The sequence below is a fragment of the Ictalurus furcatus genome, chromosome 1, assembly GCF_023375685.1.
Source record: "Ictalurus furcatus strain D&B chromosome 1, Billie_1.0, whole genome shotgun sequence".
Taxonomy (NCBI): domain Eukaryota; kingdom Metazoa; phylum Chordata; class Actinopteri; order Siluriformes; family Ictaluridae; genus Ictalurus; species Ictalurus furcatus.
In genome coordinates this window covers 12823295-12840790 of record NC_071255.1, presented here as the reverse complement: position 1 = coordinate 12840790, position 17496 = coordinate 12823295, and the positions used below count along the sequence as shown (strand labels likewise).

At 40.0% G+C, this 17496-nt stretch overlaps 1 protein-coding gene across 1 annotated transcript; it reads right to left on the bottom strand.

Moving 5' to 3' along the window:
• Positions 1–923: 923 nt before the first annotated feature.
• On the bottom strand, positions 924–17496 carry rusc1 (RUN and SH3 domain containing 1). The gene is made up of 11 exons (XM_053640615.1): positions 17095–17496; positions 12395–15668; positions 8223–8342; positions 8029–8105; positions 7831–7848; positions 7446–7620; positions 7007–7112; positions 6838–6884; positions 6019–6703; positions 3830–3994; positions 924–3312 (listed from the first exon to the last, which is right to left on the bottom strand). Exons 2-11 carry the CDS (start codon positions 15534–15536, stop codon positions 3147–3149), a joined length of 4701 nt encoding a protein of 1566 aa, XP_053496590.1. The 5' UTR covers positions 15537–15668; positions 17095–17496; the 3' UTR covers positions 924–3146.

Sequence of the window (17496 nt, the reverse complement as noted above, 5' to 3'; positions counted from 1 at the left end):
ACTAAGAAGATCTGGAAACACACTGCCCTCTCATGGTTAGAACTGAAAAGAACAGATATGAAAAGAGAATTCCAGGCAAACATGGCCATGAGCTAAATTTAACTCAAAAACCTTGGGCTGATTTACTGGTGAATAAAAATTGCATTCACAGAGTGACATGTATAGAGTGCAGTTATTTATATTGAGGTTAGAAAACAACACTCACATGAAGCATCTAGTATAGGTACTCACTGCAAAAAAAATGTCATCTTAGCAAGAGGAAACATCTTGAACATAGTCAAATTGATCTAGTTTTTCCCTGTTAAAGTTTACAACATACCAAATATTAAATTATTAAACCTATTTCTAGATATATTTTTACTTTAAAATATTTATCCAAAATATTTTTAGATAAATATTTTACTAAATTTCAAGCTTTATATTTTCTTATTCTATTGGCAAATTATCTGCCAATAGAACAAGACTACTTTAATCTTGAAATGAGTAAAAATGGCTAGAAATAGGCTTAATAATATTAATGTTTGGTTAATCTTATAATAAGAAATACTAGCTAGATATGTATTTGCATTTGCAATGATGTTCTTTTTTGCAGTGTATCTTTTGTACTGCAGCGTAGATGTTGGTATCCTCATGTTCTTCTATCAGTGCCCTCTCGTCGATCACTACTCCATTTGAGATTTACTGTAGGTTTTGGCCTTGTCTGGCTATCTGAGCTGTGTTATTTCCTCCTATTTACTGCATTAATTGCACCTGGTTTACCGTGAAGTGTTTTTCCGCCATTTACGTTTGTGAAATATAACAAGCATGATTCACCGCTCCTTTCCCTCCATGGTCACATAGTCATGAGGAATGACTCATACCCACGCCCATAAAACAACACTCTAAAGAACTCCCTTAAAAACAAAATCACAACTTGAGGCATATTTATTGATTTTAATAGTTTATTTGGGTATATTTACAAAACACCCACATGCAAGCAGTTGGTTGACTACTGAATGATGGTATTCGAACAGGCTACTATGTATTTGAAGTGTGCTACCAGCGGCGGGCTATAATCACACACAGCTACGCAACCCACTGCCACACTAATGCATACACACGCATACAGACCACAGCAGATAGATAGAGAGATAGACAATAAAGGATACATCAGCCAAATCATCCAAGAACAAAAACAATCCCACAGTACTATCCAGTACATCTATTTTCCCACTAAACAAGGCTTTACCTCACAATGTTAAATATACTAAAATAATAATTTAAAAGTTTAAAAAAATTCCTGAAATTCCTGAAAAGTTCCATACATCACTGAAATGTTGCCTTTGAGGTAAGAATAAAGAATAGAAAAAAAAAAGATTTCACTAAACAAGATTTAGCCTTGAATTTGTCATAACTGTAACAACACAACATCAAAAATACTCACATCTAAGTTGTTATCCTATATAGCTTAACCTATAATACCACATATTAAACCCTAAGTCTTTAAACGTAACCAAACGCATAATGCAAAATTATTTTTTTCTGAAATAAAACAATAGACAAGAGCTGGTCTGCTGAAATGCTTATATAATGGAGGCTTGGTAAAGGTGGAGCACATTTACGTTACACATTCACGCAGGTGTCTGGCGGTACTGTAAATACTCTGTGTTTTTCTATGAGGTGGGGGATGTGTGTAGCCCATGGCTTTGCTGCTGTAAGCTGGCACATTGATAGTGAGCATTTGTTGGTGTGGGTTAAAGAGATGAAGCTGCAATCTATGCAAACTGGCACGTCAGTGCAGGCACAGATGGCAAGGAACGCCATCAATCAGCAGCACTCAATGCATCAGCCAGTGTGGAAGCAACTGATTTTCACTGGGTTCCCTATACTCCCCTCTCTAACATGCTTGCTGTGCTCAGCTCATCTGAAACGCTTGCCTGCGACCTTTATCTCTACTTACAGGTAAGTACTTTAGTTCATATTCAAATGCAGCACTCTTTAGTTTGTCTATTTGTTATACTACCGTCAACACACAATAAAGCCATCTTGCTTCTGAGACTGATAAATACGTTATTTACTTCGATATATGTTCATGCAACTCCATTCAAGGCATTCACACACAGATTACCAATTTTTTATTATTATTTTTTTTTTTACAAAAGAGTAATGCCATCAACCATATATGCTTACTCCAGTGATGAGTCTTGTGAATAGTACAGTATGGTATATGCATAGTCAGTAATAATCTTCTAAATCACACTAGTCTGCACACTGTAGGAAATAAATAACGAAAAATGATCAGTGCACTACCACACTAAAAGTACTCGACTGCCACTAGTGAGAGCAAGAACATCAATCGTAGTAGTTTTACATTGTCAGGCTTTTAAATAGTGACAGGGTCATAACACGTCATTGTAAAAATCTGAATAAATACAGCGGGTTTCCAGGCACAGATTAAAATCTAGCGTAAACCTATCTTACTGGGATTACTGACTAGAAATCTATCTTGGTCTAGACTTGATCCATGTCTGAAAATTCATACAGTAAGCACTTTTTCCTGGTCATTGAGTCAATAATGAATTGCCTGAAGGGTTGTAATCAATATGAGTAACAGTAACACGAAAACAAATAATCAGATAGCGTGCAAGGAGCTCCTTTACTGATATACACCCGAAACCCAAAAGCAGCTATAATTTTAGGTACCACAGAAATAGATATATATGCTTTCTTTTATGATCCATTAGCAAGCTTGATATTTGGAATAAGCTGTATATTACGGATGGGATATTTCATAACGCAAGATAATGAATTCTATTCATCATGGACATGGACTACACAATGACTAATCTGTTCATGTCTATCTGCCTATCTATCATGATCAAATTTATTATTTTAATTCAATTAATCTGATATTCTTTATTTATATATGTATATTTATGTAAATGTATCATTTATACAATATCATATATGTTTAGATGAATGCTAGAGAAAAACACGAAACATCACACACCAAGCAACAGAGCTGAGCATTTCTGCACAACCCCTAATAACTATTTAGGAGTTAAGATATGAACTAAATATCAATGTATACACCCTTCTCTTTTTAACAGAATAATCCATGGTACATATTCATGTCACTTCAACTCACATGATCATCCAAGTATGAGTCACATGATGAGTGATGCATAACCAATAGGAACAAGGCCCTCCTTGTCACCTTGGCGACAGCGAATCCAGTCTTGGTCCACGCCTCCAAGAAGTAAGAGCTCCTCCCCCTTTCTGAAGCTCAGCTCTGCTCCTGTACCCATGTGATCGCACAGAGTTCTGACCGCCCTGCAGACCCAGTCATAAGGTTCCCATCAGAAGCAATATGAATTTTGCAGTTTGCATCAAATCCTTCTCAAACATCAGACGCTAAGTGTCTGTGAAGTGCTGTAGTTATTCAAGTCATTTTGAAATGGTTAAAAGTAGCAAGTGTAGGTGACTGGATTTGTGTTATTATCTTGAATCTTGAGCCTTTCAATACAAACTAATCAGGAAGGAGTTTTGTCTGAATGTAAACCGTTGTTTAAATCCCAGGAATATTGGCACTATCTAATACAATTCTCCTGGAATTAACAAAAAGGGGTTAGGTATTAATGTAACATTATGGACACAATTCTTTGAGTAAATGTGATTATGTTGCAGAGGGACATCATCAGTTCATCCCAAATCTGATTTACCACATGCAAGATATATACTAAAAAATATGGATGAGCGGAAATATCTTCAATTGTTTGCCATTCTAACACACTTGAAAAAACACAGCTGGTTAACTTAGAAATGATAAAACATCATCTTATCACTTTACCTCACAGGTTTTGACTGGACACCAGTTTCTTTACTCTTGTCATTTTTGCCCTTCTCCCTCTCCTCTTTTCTTCCAGGCTCAATCTTCTCAGGCAAAAAGGCCTGGCCTGTGTTTGATATGCGGGACAGAACTGTTATCCCGGGATTTAGCCAGTGAGAAGGACGCCTGAAAAAATAGAGGAACAGAGATGGATGAGAAAAAAAGAAGAAGAGATATTTACTTTGTTTATAGTTAAGTGTAGTCTGCTATATAAAAAGACAGACACTGTGCTTAATATCCACAAAAGATACAACGGTGCTTGAAAGTTTGTGAATTGTCTATATTTTTGCATAAATACATGCTGAAAGATTTTCACACAAATCCTAAAAGTAGATAAAGAGAACAAAATTAAACAAACGAGAGAAATATATTATACTCGGCCATTGATTTATTGAGGAAAATTATCCAATATTACATATCTGTGAGTGGCCAAAGTATGTGAACCTCTTGGATTAGCAGTTAATTTGAAGGTGAAATTAGAGTCAGGTGTTTACAATCAGTGGGATGACAATCAGGTGTGAGTGAGTGCCCTGTTTTACTTAAAGAACAAGGATCTATCATAGTTTGTTCTTCACAACAGAGGATGTTGGTGGGTTTCCTCACATGAACTGCTTGCTACTCGTGGCGCAGTCTAAAGATCATATGGACAAGCCAGAAGGTTATTGGAAAACTGTTTTGTGGATGGATGAGACCAAAATAGAACTTTTTGGATTAAATGAGAAGTGTTATGTTTGGATAAAGCAAGACACTGCATGCCAACGTAAGATGCTTATCCCAAATGTGAAATATAGTGGTGGTAGTATCATGGTTTAGGCCTGTTTTTCTGCGTCTAGGCCAGGACAGCTTAACATCATTGATGGAAGAATGAATTCAGAATTATACCAAAGAATTCTACAGAAAAATGTAAGAACATCTGTCCATAAACTGAACTTAATCCAAGAGAAATGTTGAACCCAAAGCAAGCAGTTCATGTGAGGAAACCCACCAACATCCCCGAGTTGAAGCTGTTCTGTACTGAGGAATGGGCTCAAATTCCTCCAGGCCGATGTGCAGGACTGATCAACAGTTACCGGAAACATTTAGTTGCAGTTATTTCTGCACGAGGGGGTCACACCAGATACTGAAAACAAAGTATCACATACTGTTGCCACTCACAGATATGTAATATTGGATCATTTTCCTCAATAAGTAAATGACAAAGTATAATATTTTTCTCATTTGTTTAAGTGGGTTCTCTTCATCTACTTTTAGGACTTGTGTAAAATATGATGGTGTTTTAGGAATATAAAAAATTTTAAAGGGTTGTTTAGTAAAGCTGTTTTTTTCCCTCAGTAACACCAAGCTGCATTTTTGGTTTTATTAACTTCAAAACAAACATATTTTTAATCCATTTATAGTTACATTTAGTGTTATGGAACATCTGCTAAACAAGTTAATTCCTGTTATCACTTGGGTTACAGCAGCTATAGTGATAAGAGCCAGTAACTTGTTTTGCAGATATTCCACAACATTAAATGTAACAATAAATACAATAAGTATGGAAGGAAGAAATTGTTTAACTAATACTAAAGGTACAGACATTTATCATTCATTACATTTACATTTATTCACTTAGCAGACACTTTTATCCAAAGCGACTTACAAATGAGAAAGATACAAGCAAAGCGATATATCAAGCAGAGAACAATACAAGAAGTGCTACCATACAAGATCTATTAATTGAATTCCAAAAGAAGCAAAGTGCAGAGTAGAGGTGTAAGTGCATTTTTTTTAAATTATTATTATTATGAGTTGGTTAGGTGTTCATGGAAGAGGTGGGTCTTTAGCTGTTTTTTGAAGATGGTGAGAGATTCTGCGGTCCGGATTGAGATTGGAAGTGCATTCCACCACTGAGAAACAGTTAGTGTGAAGGTTCTGGAAAGGGACCTTGCACCACGCTGAGTTGGAACTGCTAAACGTCGGTCGCTAATCGATCGCATTCATTCATTATAAGAATACTATTACACATTGATTTGTCATACATACCAGTTATACCATATTATTATTATTATTATTATAATTATTATAGAACATATTGAATACATGGAATCAACAGATAATTATCTTGATTATTATCTAATGTTTCCAAAATGCACACAGCTTTAACTCACCGTTTTGTTGGTGGGTCATTGGGGCTTTTGGATGCTCCAAATAGTCTGCCTAAACCCCAAGAAGCTGTTCCACCCTCAGCAGTCAGAAGCTCCTGGCTTGGGTTCTTTGGACAATTAGAATTGGAGTGTGTATTCAGATCCGTTATGGTGTGAGCTTTGGCCTCCTCTGACATACCAGTGGAAGTCAAACCACTCCAGTTCTGCCCTAAACGCTCGCCCAAACGTATCACAGCCCCCCAGCCTTGCTGAAGAGCCTGACCTGCCTGCTGGCTGAAGCTATTCCCACTCCAAATACTAGGGGGGGCTATTATCTCCTTCTCCTGCAGCCATTGCAGCTGTGGACTTGTCTCTCCTTTACCGATCCCTGATATTGCCTTGAATGTGCTTGTGGGACTTGAATTGTGGCTGGCTGCTTTGGGATCAGTGAAGCCTTGCTTTGAAACCTTCTTCAGATGTTGCCCATTGCTCTGTGGCTGGTCTGGACTGGATGATTGTGGGCTACGGCTGGGGGTGCTGAGTGCAGGGGACAATGGGTCGAAATGGTGGTGCTGGAACAGCAGGTCAAGGTTGAAGGTCAGGAGGGAGAGTGGCTGCAGCATGAGGAGAAGCTCTTCGAAGAAAGATTGGCAAAAAGAGCCTGAAAGGCGCATGAAGGATGTTGGCCAGTAATATGTTTCCAGGACATCTGAAGGTGCAAGAGAAATAAGCAGGATGATGCTTGTGAGGATGAATGCCAGAATACGGACACAATACAGACAAGAGAATAGACAGGAGCAGGAGGCAATGACTAGTACGTGGTTGGTTACCAATCACACTCACCATGGCACGTCTGTAAGTGGGAAAGCCAGTAATCTAGGCGCTTGATACTGCAAGAGGGAGCCGAGAATAGAAACGATGAAAGAAGATACATATAGCCTGTATGCTTGAAAACAAAAATAGCAAAGTAGAGAAAATAACTAAAAATAACTTTAAGCATTCTGGTGCTTACTTGAGAAGGCCGAGCAGGAAGGCATTAAACCTGTGCCGGCTTTGCTTGAGCTGTGGAAGTGCAGCTACTTTAGCCTGTAAGCTGTACAAAGCCTGGGTGTTCGGGCCTGGAGGACCACCGGGGAAAACAAGACAGTTAACTCTAAATGTTCTGAAACTATTTAACAGCTGCCTCACACAACCGTGAATAAATAAACTCAGTTTACTTCACTACTCCTACTTAACACTGTGTAAGTGTAGCACAACACAATAAGATATTATGCAGGAAAAGAAATGCGACAAGAGAGGAGAGGGGATATGGAATGATACAGGATGAAAAATAAGGGGGATGACAGATGGGTGATTCAACACTGCAGGGATTCTGCATGCCAGGAAATCAGAGATGTGTGCACAGAGAAACAGCGAAATGGAGCAGAGCAGAAATAAAATCTAATTCATACCTGGTTTGGTGGAGGCCTGAACCAATCCCCAGGTTGAATTTGGCCTCCTGCCTGTGATGAGATCACTCTGATGGGGTTTGAGTCCGTCACAGAGAAGGCCGTGCAGGGCCGGGCAAAGGCACTGCAACACCAGCCGACCCAGAGCAGGGTTTACACTGCTGTCTCCAGAGAGAGCCTGGTTAGAGAAACAAAAAGGAAGAAACAAAAGCAGGCGAGGCAGTAATGGAGGATCAAAAAAGAGAAAAAAAAACCATAGGGGAGGAGGCAATTTTGGATGTAAATGTGAAGAAGAGAAAATGGGGGGAAAAGAAGCAGGGATGAGAAAAAAGGCATGGTGCATGGAGTTAGTGAAGTTACCCATAAGATAAGATGAACATTTAAATACCTTATCTACTGAGTGAATCTGGACAAAAAAAAAAAAAAAAAAAATTGATATTGAGCATGTGCAAGCCATATGGAGAAAAAGGCAGAACAAAAGAATATAAGGAAGGTAAAAAAAGCATAATTTAAGTAGAAACAGTATGTATTCTATAATGTTACCCATAGTATACCGTATGTGTTACAGTTACAGTGTGCAACCAACCTTCTGCACAAGAGTCCTAGAGGAGCTGAACTGAGCCAGAATGGCCTCCACTGCCACACTGACTGAACTAATGAGAGCTGAGAGACAAAAATACCCAATATTCTTGATTTCACCCACAGGCATTAAATCTTCATTGTAGATAAAGTAAATTGTATGTGAATGCTTGGTTCTGGATACAGGTATGTTCTATATACCTCGTTTTTCCTGCAGGCAAAGAGGGGACAGTTCACCACCTATCAGTGGGGGCTTCTCATCGTCACCCATCCAGGCCCCTGCTTTTGCAGCAGAACCAGCAAAGGACAGGCTGCGTACAGCTAGAACATGTAGAGACAAAATAATAAACTTGTCTACTGAAATACTACACTTAAATCCACTCTTTACTACACTACAATCAATACTAAAATTGCCTTATAAAGAGGTTTTTTTGGAGATATATACACAAGTTCAGTAGTTTAATGTTAGTATTTATACAAAAATTCATGTTCTCATGGAGTTGAGATGCAAGAGAAAGTTTTGTTTTTTTACCTGAACACACACTGACTTAAACGCATGCATTCAACGTTGAGTGTTACCATCATCAGTATGCATGCATGCTTAAAAACACCAAAAAGAAACTTGAACGTCTTTATAACAAGAAATAAATGATAGGTATGTTGAACTTAAAAAAAAAAAAAAACAACAACACAGTAACACTCACAATAATAACCACAGACAAGTTTCATAATCATGATGATTTTTAAAATAAAACAGTAATACTAAAATATAGACACATACATTAAGAAAGCCCATGCACTTTATCCATGCAATTAAAACCTCACACAAAGACACTGACAGCACGACAGTTTCAGCCCGAGACACATATACATCCAATGATACAAAAACACAGCAAAGTGCTGAGGAGAGATCAAATAAAAATGTAAAATAAAGATGCGCAGTAAAGTAGAGAGGAATGAGAAAGATGTAGTGATCTCTTACTTAGTGACAGTGGTGATGCGTTCTGCTTAGATTGGAGTTTGGGGGCCAGTGGCTCCCTGGGAGGAGCCAGAGCTCGGGGGGTGTACAGGTAGGGGTAATAGAGCGGGGCTGCAAGAGCAGGCAGCGTGTGACTGCGAGGGAATAGGGGTGAACAGAGACGGGACATGCTGGCCCCTGGAGACAGAGGCCCAGCCCTATGAGGGGGTGAAATTGCTCCTACAGGGGACAAACGGGGAGGAGCTCCTTTATGCAGAGGGCAATTTTTGGGGTGGTAGAGGTACAGGGTAGGGAAGGGCGAGCTATGGGATTTGTCCTCCAATATTTTCTGGTCACTAAATGCATTGTCAACTGAACCTAGGACACTGGTCTCCTCAAAGCTGAACATGGAATTCAGATCTTCCTTGGTGTCTTTGGTACCATCACTCAGTTTGTTGAGCTTTTCTGCATTAACATAGTGTATCATGTCAATATTTTTGTATGGGGTTGTATTACCTTCAGTGTTTGTGCTTGTATATGGCTTGTCAGTCATGGTTTTCATCTTGTATTTATCACCAAAGTAGAGTGAACCTACATTACTGTTTGAATCTAAATGGTTATCATACAATGACCCAAAGTTGCTAACAGACTCCCTTCTATAGTAACAGCTCTCGTTTTTCTTGGTATCAGAGTATTGATACAAAGAATCCATAAAGCTGTCTGAATTACTATAACCAATGGAACTGGAAGGATTCTCATGACGACAGAAAAATTCTGCCTGTTTTTTTGAGTCAGGGCAGAAGAAAGAGTCAGTGAAGTCTGTAACAGAGTTAGAAGTGGGATTCATATGACACAAAGGGTCTCTGGGATGTTCCTGAAGAGACTGCGCTTTTGACTGATTCCTATAAAAGTCTGCACGGTAAAATAGGGGTACTTGGGTTGGGGAGCTGGAGTGCAGATAATACGGTGAGGGCAAAGGGCTAGGCAAGGCAAAAGACAGGGGAGGTGAGGACACTTTATTGGAAAGTGTTCAGCAATAAGCATGTGAACAGAAACATTATAAAACCGCAAGACAAGCAAAGCAATGTAGGAATGGTCAGGAATATTGGAAGCGAAGATGTTAACAAACAAGGGTGAAGTAGAAAAAGAAGAAATGATTCAATAAGCACATAGCAAAGAAACAGGAAGAAAGAGAGAGAATTGAGAGAATGTTAATAGAGTCATTCAGAAAGAACAATAAATGCTAATGTCAAATATGAAAGAAGCCTGGAGAAGATTTACACAATTACAGCATGCTCAACATGTGAGAAGTTCAAATTCGTAACATGACACAAACATTAGAGCACTGTGAATCAGATCACACCCCACTGACCATGGGGAAAAGACAAAAGTAGCTAGATATGAAAGTTTAAAACAGTACATACAAGTCATCCATTATTATAACCAAATTATCAAACTGTGCTTTCTAAGAACACCAAGTTCAGTTTTCAGCTAAGGGATCATCCCTGTGGAACTGTCTGGAATGGTATGTGACCACACCCAGTGTCTTATCACTTTCTGTTACATCGACCACTGCATAATAATGGCACCAGGTATAAGCATCAACACCACTGGTCTGCTTAAGTCTTCCAGCATGCGAGTTTAACATTAAGCTTAGTTTGGGGAAAATGTCCTTAAGGACCAGGTCTAGGATTGGATTTCACCAGCTTTAAAGCACTTAGTTAGAGTAGTGAAAACCATAACAGATCCTAAACAAACATTTTTCACTATTTCGAAGCAAAATGTTTTTAAAAATTCCATCCATTTGATCTGTCTATGTTGTTAAAAATGGAGTGTACTCTTTCTAATAACCATTCTAATTTTCAGTCAGCCTGTGAAACAAGGCCTATTCCTGATGATTTCTTTTCAGAAATATAGCATCTAGTGTACATATCATACAATCTAGATTACAGTTAAATTATTCCTTATCATTCAGAGAGCTTGAATGCTTTTAACTTGCTGCTGGTCACCAAAGAAATGTTAGCATACTGAGATGAATTACATAGATGAATATGTACTGTGTAGTAATGCCTGAAATTGTGTCTCTCACAGACAGAGCAGCAGCAGCATACCCTGAATGTCATTTATACTGCCGATAATTCATAGAAAAACACTGTGTTACCTTAATCGTTGCCAGCTTCACTTTTCACTTCCTGTTTTGCTACTGTTGCATTTTCTGCTCTGTCATTGGTGGCGAAGTCTGAGACCTGCCCTCCAACTTCTTAAAGGTACATAACCAAACATCTGCCTACAACATTACCTCTAACATGAAATGCACAAACTTACTTTACTTACGTATTTATGGGCAGATGCTCGTTTTTGAAAATAGATCTAGAGTAGTTAGATCAGTGGTGTTAGTCTCCGGTCCTGGATTTTATTGTTCTACCTCATTAAACAAACCTAGCTCAACACATTTGCTAATTAACAAGGCCTTCATGGATTGAATGTGGTCTCTAGTTTTAAATCACACACAATGTACAATATTCATAGATTATACATTATACTGGCCAGTTGAACATCTTTTTTTTTTCAGGATAGTAACACTTCAAGCACTAATGTTTTGAATAAAAGAACAAATGGAACCACGGCAGAACAGCCTTTTAATATCCGGGAAGTCCACGTTTTGTTCATAATGTGTCTGATAGTGCATCAGCCATCTTGAAAATTTCAAGCTGTGCTCACCTCTAAAGGCTTGGTATATAATTTGTATTTGCTTTATTTCACTATAACGTTCATAAATTTGGGTTAAATCTGTTTCAAAGGACAGTAAAGAAACTATTTAAGAGAAAAATATTTAGATGCAGATGCTAAACTAAAAGTAAAAAGGTAGAAAGAAAAAGAGTGATTGAGAGAGAGAGAGAGAGAGAGAGAGAGAGAGAGAGAGAGATTGCATTAGCTTTCGACCTGCAGAGCTAATAAATAATTTAATAACCTGAAGTGACACCACGGGAGGCAACAGTGCACAGTGAAGATTTCTGCAGAGATTTGATCAGCTATCGTTTATAGATAACTTTCACTGACCTGTCCATCGGGTTGTGATTCAGTGGCTTATGCTTATCCTGACTCATTAGCTTCTATTTCCCTGCTATAAGATCATGTTCCTGTCTGCCACTGATCATTTAATAAGAACACTGATGATTTGAACCAGGTGTGGCAGTAGGAAAGTGGATGTAGGAAAGTCCAAGGCTAGAGGGTTGGTGTATAGGCTCTTGTAGTGTATAAGTCTTACATTTTACTTTAGATAAAAATGTAATCACACAGTAATATTCCAGTGGGAAATTGCTATGGTCTTGGTTTGTTTTATACTCTTTGTACCACATAGACAATGAAAAGAATTGTGAAAAGAACAGAAAGGAATTTAAGTTCTCTAACTCACGTCTTGTTCTTGATTCCAATGTTTGTCCTCCATCTGCCATTCCTCTGACCTCTGTCTCCCCCATGCCTTCATCCTTTGTCTTGTAATGTTCTCCGTTTCTGTCATCAATCAAGTTATACTGATTGTTCTTATTGGCTGAGCCACTAATTTGTTGCATGGGGCCAGGATCCAGAGTTGCATCGGCCTGAACATTCAAGTGGCGTATTTCCCTAAATAGAGCCAATGAGGCAGGTGTGGGTGGTGGCTGGAGAAAGGTGGTCTGTGCTTGGGAAGTATACTCCCACTGGGTGCCATCCCCATCAGCCTTCTCTCTCCTCCACTTAAGGTTATACAGGAAATCTGGATCGGGAGTGATGACAGTTGGTTCAGGTTCTCGTTTGATTTGAGTTGGTGGGGAAGCATGTTTACCTCTGTTGCGCAATTCTTTAAATGTAGTGACTTTTGGAACAGAGCTGGAGTTTTGTGATGTGGCATTAGTAGATGCTTTTCTCATTTCTAGGGGGGGTGTCTCTGTGTCTGGAGTAAAGGCTATCAGCCAATCAAATCTATCTGGACGAGATGAATTGGCAGATAGAGCACATGGCTTTACAGGAGGAAGTTCAGGTGGTTTAGGCAATATTTTTGGCCGTGGGGGTAAAGGTCGTGGAGGGGGAGGGGGAGGAGGGGAATCAGGAATCTCTGAGGCATAATCAAAATTGCCAAAGCTAGAATTAGTGAACTGTTTACTGCTGATAGATGTGCTGTAATACGAGTCAGTTGTCAAGCTGGCATTATCCCTCAAACCACAATTGCAGCTAGAGTTACTGCTACCTTCATTCTGCTTGTGCCGCTTGGCCATCTCTGTGAAGGACATTGTCCTGAAAGTGTCCTTGCATTCTTCATTCTTTTCATCTATGTATGTTTCCTCTTTCCCAAGCTTACTGCCCTCTCTCAGCTCCCTCCAGGTAAATTTTTTTCCCTTGTTCACATCCTCTTGCTTCTCTTTGCTTGTCTCACTAACACAAACATCTTTGATGTTCAAAGGATCAGATGTTTGTTCTTCTTCCAAGACCCCATCAACACAGACACCCAACTCAGGGCTAAGCCTTAGTAACTCAGCCTGGGTGATCCCTGCCAGTGCCAGCAGCTTCCGTATCTCTACATCCAAAGCATGGAATGATGGAGGAGGTGGGAGTAATGGAGGTGGTGGAATGGCAGGAGGAGAGGGCAAAGCTGGTGGAGGTGGTAGAGGTGGAGGTCTGGAAGATGGAGCAGGAAGAGACTGAGGTGTCTTCAATCTCTCAAGCTCAGCAAGCCTTAGAGCTTCTAGACGGGCTTTATGCCGCCTTCTGGGAGGTGGAATGGGCGGAGTGGGTGAGGAGAGTGTGGTTGCATCTGTATACAAGGTGAAATAAGGAACAGGCTGTGATGGTGGCAACACAGGGGGTTTTGATACTGAAGATGAAATCAGAGACGAAGTTTGGGAAACTGAGAGACTGAAGGTTTTAGCTGGGGAGGAGTTAGAGGAAACTGAAGGTGTATTCCCACTGATGTTCATGTATGTGTGCATTTCTGGTTGGGCACTGACGTGTCTTGCTAGAGGTTTGGGGGGGCGAGGAGGAGGATTTACAGGTGATGGTGCAAGGGAATCTGGAATTGGAGGTTCATCCAGGTCAGATGGGGCTGGAACTGGAGGTTCATCCAGGTCAGACGGGGCTGTCATATCTACCCCAGCATCACTGTATTCTTGGGAATCACATGAGCTGTCACTTTTATAAAGCTTCCAGGAAATGTCAGTATTGCCCATGTCATCAAGTACTCCAGAAATATCTTCATCAGAAATGTCCAATCCAGCTTCCTGCAGTCTTTCCAGATGCACAAGTCTCACCTGCTTGTTGACCTTTTCAAGCCTTTCTTGATGCACCAGCCTATATCTTAGATCCAAATCATCCTTGAGCTCCCAATTTGCTAGCTGAACAATTCGATAAAAGTGATCAACTTTGCCTAATTCATCAATAGAGTCCAAAAAGTTCAAAAGATCTACTTTAATACCTTTTTCTTTCTTAGGTACCTTGCCCTCTATACATCCTGATGAAGGGGACGGGGGAGCCGAAGGATATCCCTCATCAGGGGAGCATGGAGATGGTGATCTCACTGAAGTGCTAAGGTCCAGTGGTATGGAGCAGTATGGAAAAACAGTGGAGTGGGATGCTGGGGGATGAGGTGAAGAATAATGCTCAGTTGCTTCATCTTCTTCTTCTTCTTGCAGAGACACTGAAAATGTATCAGGGCAATCAGAATCCAAATCTGAGCAGCTGCTGATGGAGGTGGATGAAGATGAGGTAGAAGACGTGAGAGAGAAGTCCAACATTGATGCTGGGCAATCGCAGGAAGAAGGTACAAGTGTGTTGTCATCATCTTCTTCGTCATCCTCATTATCATCATCATCATCATTGACATCATCATTATCAACATTAACATCTTGATTATTACCATTTCCATTCTCATCTACTTTTGCAATCACATTAACCACAATGTCATCATCCTTGGAAACAGCTCCATCGATTTCATCCACATTTCCATTTTCCTCTTCCTTTTTGTCCTCCATGTGTTTAGCTACAGGACTAGCTACAGGCTGCTCCTCCTCTGGCTTACATGTGGCTTTTCCAATGTCTGGTTTTTCAGACTCCTTTTTCTCCTGAGGTGATGGGACAAGCTTGAGCTGCTGCCTGATGGTCACAGTGTTATTGTTGTTATGGTTGTGATTGAATAAGCTGTTGCTGTCCTGAGGTGAGTGGCCATCACAACACAGGCAAGGCAGGCTTGGTTCATTACAGTTTGGATCTACAATAGCAGGGCCCTGGTTTGACGCCACATGTCCACCCTTAGCTCCACCCTTAGACTTGCCTGGTACTGCGGGGGTAGAGGTTTTCTGATGTCGGACCATTCTGTTCTGAGTCACTGTGGTTCGAGCACTCAGACCTATGCCCTTTAACCTGGAAGGCTCAGGTGCTGCTCGTGTGGTACGACGAGGGGATGAAGAAATGCTGCTTACATTTTTGTCCTCCCTCCTAGCTGCATGGTTGGGTGGTTTTGCTTCTGTACGTCTGCCACTGTCAAATCGACGTGTTCGTGGGGGAATGGAGGGCCTTGAAGAGTGCATTGTGGGTGTGTATTTAGTACAAAGATGATGTACAAATTTCGCAATATGTAGAAACAAATATTTGGTAAGGTTTTCTGAGTTCCCAGTCAAGTTTGATCCACATATTGCTCACATCTTGCCTCAGTGTACTGCCTGAAATATCAAGGAAGACATTGTTAAGTAACCCAATTTACTTGCTTGTAGCAGTGTCAAGAGCATCTCAAATTTCTTTCTGTATTGTCATGCTGCAAAATAAATGAATGTAAATATTTTTAAAACACTGTTAATAATAATAACTAACAATAATAATAATAATAATCATATTATTATTATTAATATCCATCCATCCATTTTCTGTGCTGCTTCTCCTACACATGGTCACAGGGAATCCCAGGGAGCTCAGGGCACAAGGCTGGGGACACCCTGGACAGGGTGCCAACCCATTGCAGGGCACAATCATGAACATATTCACACATCCATTCACACACTACAGACAATTTGGAAATGCCAATCAGCCTACAACACATGTTTTTTGAACTGATGAGGAAACCAGGATGCTCAGAGGAAGCACGAGGCATGAGGAGAACATGCAGGCTCCGTGCACAAGGGTAGGAATCGAGCCTCCAACCTCTGAGGTGCAAGGCAAGTGTGCTAACCACTAAGCCACCATGCCCCCCTCCCCCATCATCATCATCATCATCATCATGTACAATATTATTATTATTATTATTATTATTGACATACATATTTTGCTTGGTTGATACTAATACAATTAAGTGTTATGTACAATTTCCAGTATCTGATATGACCATTTTATCTTATACTTCACACGTACACACTGACTGAGGGACAGTTTCCTCAGAGGAATCATGTGGAAAAAATAGTTGACAAGACAATATACTGCCTAATCAAGAACGTAAAGGCAGCAAATGTATATTTCCATTAGCTATCTCCATCCAAATCAGTAGTGATTAAATAATGTAAGGCAAGCAAAGAGTAGTCCTATGTTGTATTTACAAAATATAGGCATAGTCCACGTAATATGCTGCATCATAACACACGGATACAGAATATAAGAACACAATGATGAACACGATCTGCTTTTCACAGTGGTGCACACGAACAGTAGGCTGCGCGCTGCTCGCATCCACCCAGTGTCCTTGGATCCTGTAAAGCTCGCTATTAGGCCTCAGGCACTGAGCTAAATGCAGACATGATAAATAAAATCCAACGACGAACCTTTATGACAAATGAAGGTACAAAAAAACTGTCTAATTAAAAGCTACATCTCGAAATCATAAAAAAATATATTAAAATAAAAGAATGTACTGTAAGGGGGTGTAGTTGCGTCCTGTTACATCCTCCGCTTTGAAGATGCCGACACAGATGCCATATTCGCGTCGGTTGCCAAATTTGCAGGTTAACATTGACTATTATAGCCATCCTATAGATCTAACCTTTTCAGTTAAACACACTCGGGGGGGAAAAAACCCTGAAGAAAAAATCTGAGAGGAATCACAAAACAAAATATCCCTGCAATAGCCTGGAAACAATAATTCATCTAAATAAGTTACCTTACCTTTAGTCTGCAAGAGACAGTGTCTCAAATTAATTCTCCACAAGATATACACGGGATGGTAAATGCCAGCAAAATTCTCGGTTCTTCCGACCTTCCTGTCTATTTCGCCGTCATCCCAGCCCTCCCCACTGCCCTCCATGTAACCACACCCCTCAGCATCTCCATCATGTGTCTCTGTAGGCCCACTCTTATTGCTTGCTTCGGATGCAATGTTGCCAGATCCGCTGTTTACACTTAGTGTTTCCACTGCAACCTTGACCAGGTTAAACCAGTTACAGAAGAGGAGTGAATGAATAAAAGTTCAAATGTCTGTCTGTCTGTCTGTCTATCTATCTATCTATCTATCCATCCATACCACCTGGCACTAACAACCAAAGTCACAGAGATAACATTTCTCCTCAT

What these genes read in the sequence shown, in the direction of transcription:
- rusc1 (XM_053640615.1), bottom strand. Translation starts at nt 15,536, where the DNA reads ATGCACTCTTCAAGGCCCTCCATTCCCCCACGAACACGTCGATTTGAC. An exon ending in TCAGGCCTCCACCAAACCAG is followed by an intron (nt 7,113 to 7,445) that starts GTATGAATTAGA and finishes GTGGTCCTCCAG; the next exon opens with GCCCGAACACCCAGGCTTTG. An exon ending in GTCCAGTCAAAACCTGTGAG is followed by an intron (nt 3,313 to 3,829) that starts GTAAAGTGATAA and finishes CTGGGTCTGCAG; the next exon opens with GGCGGTCAGAACTCTGTGCG.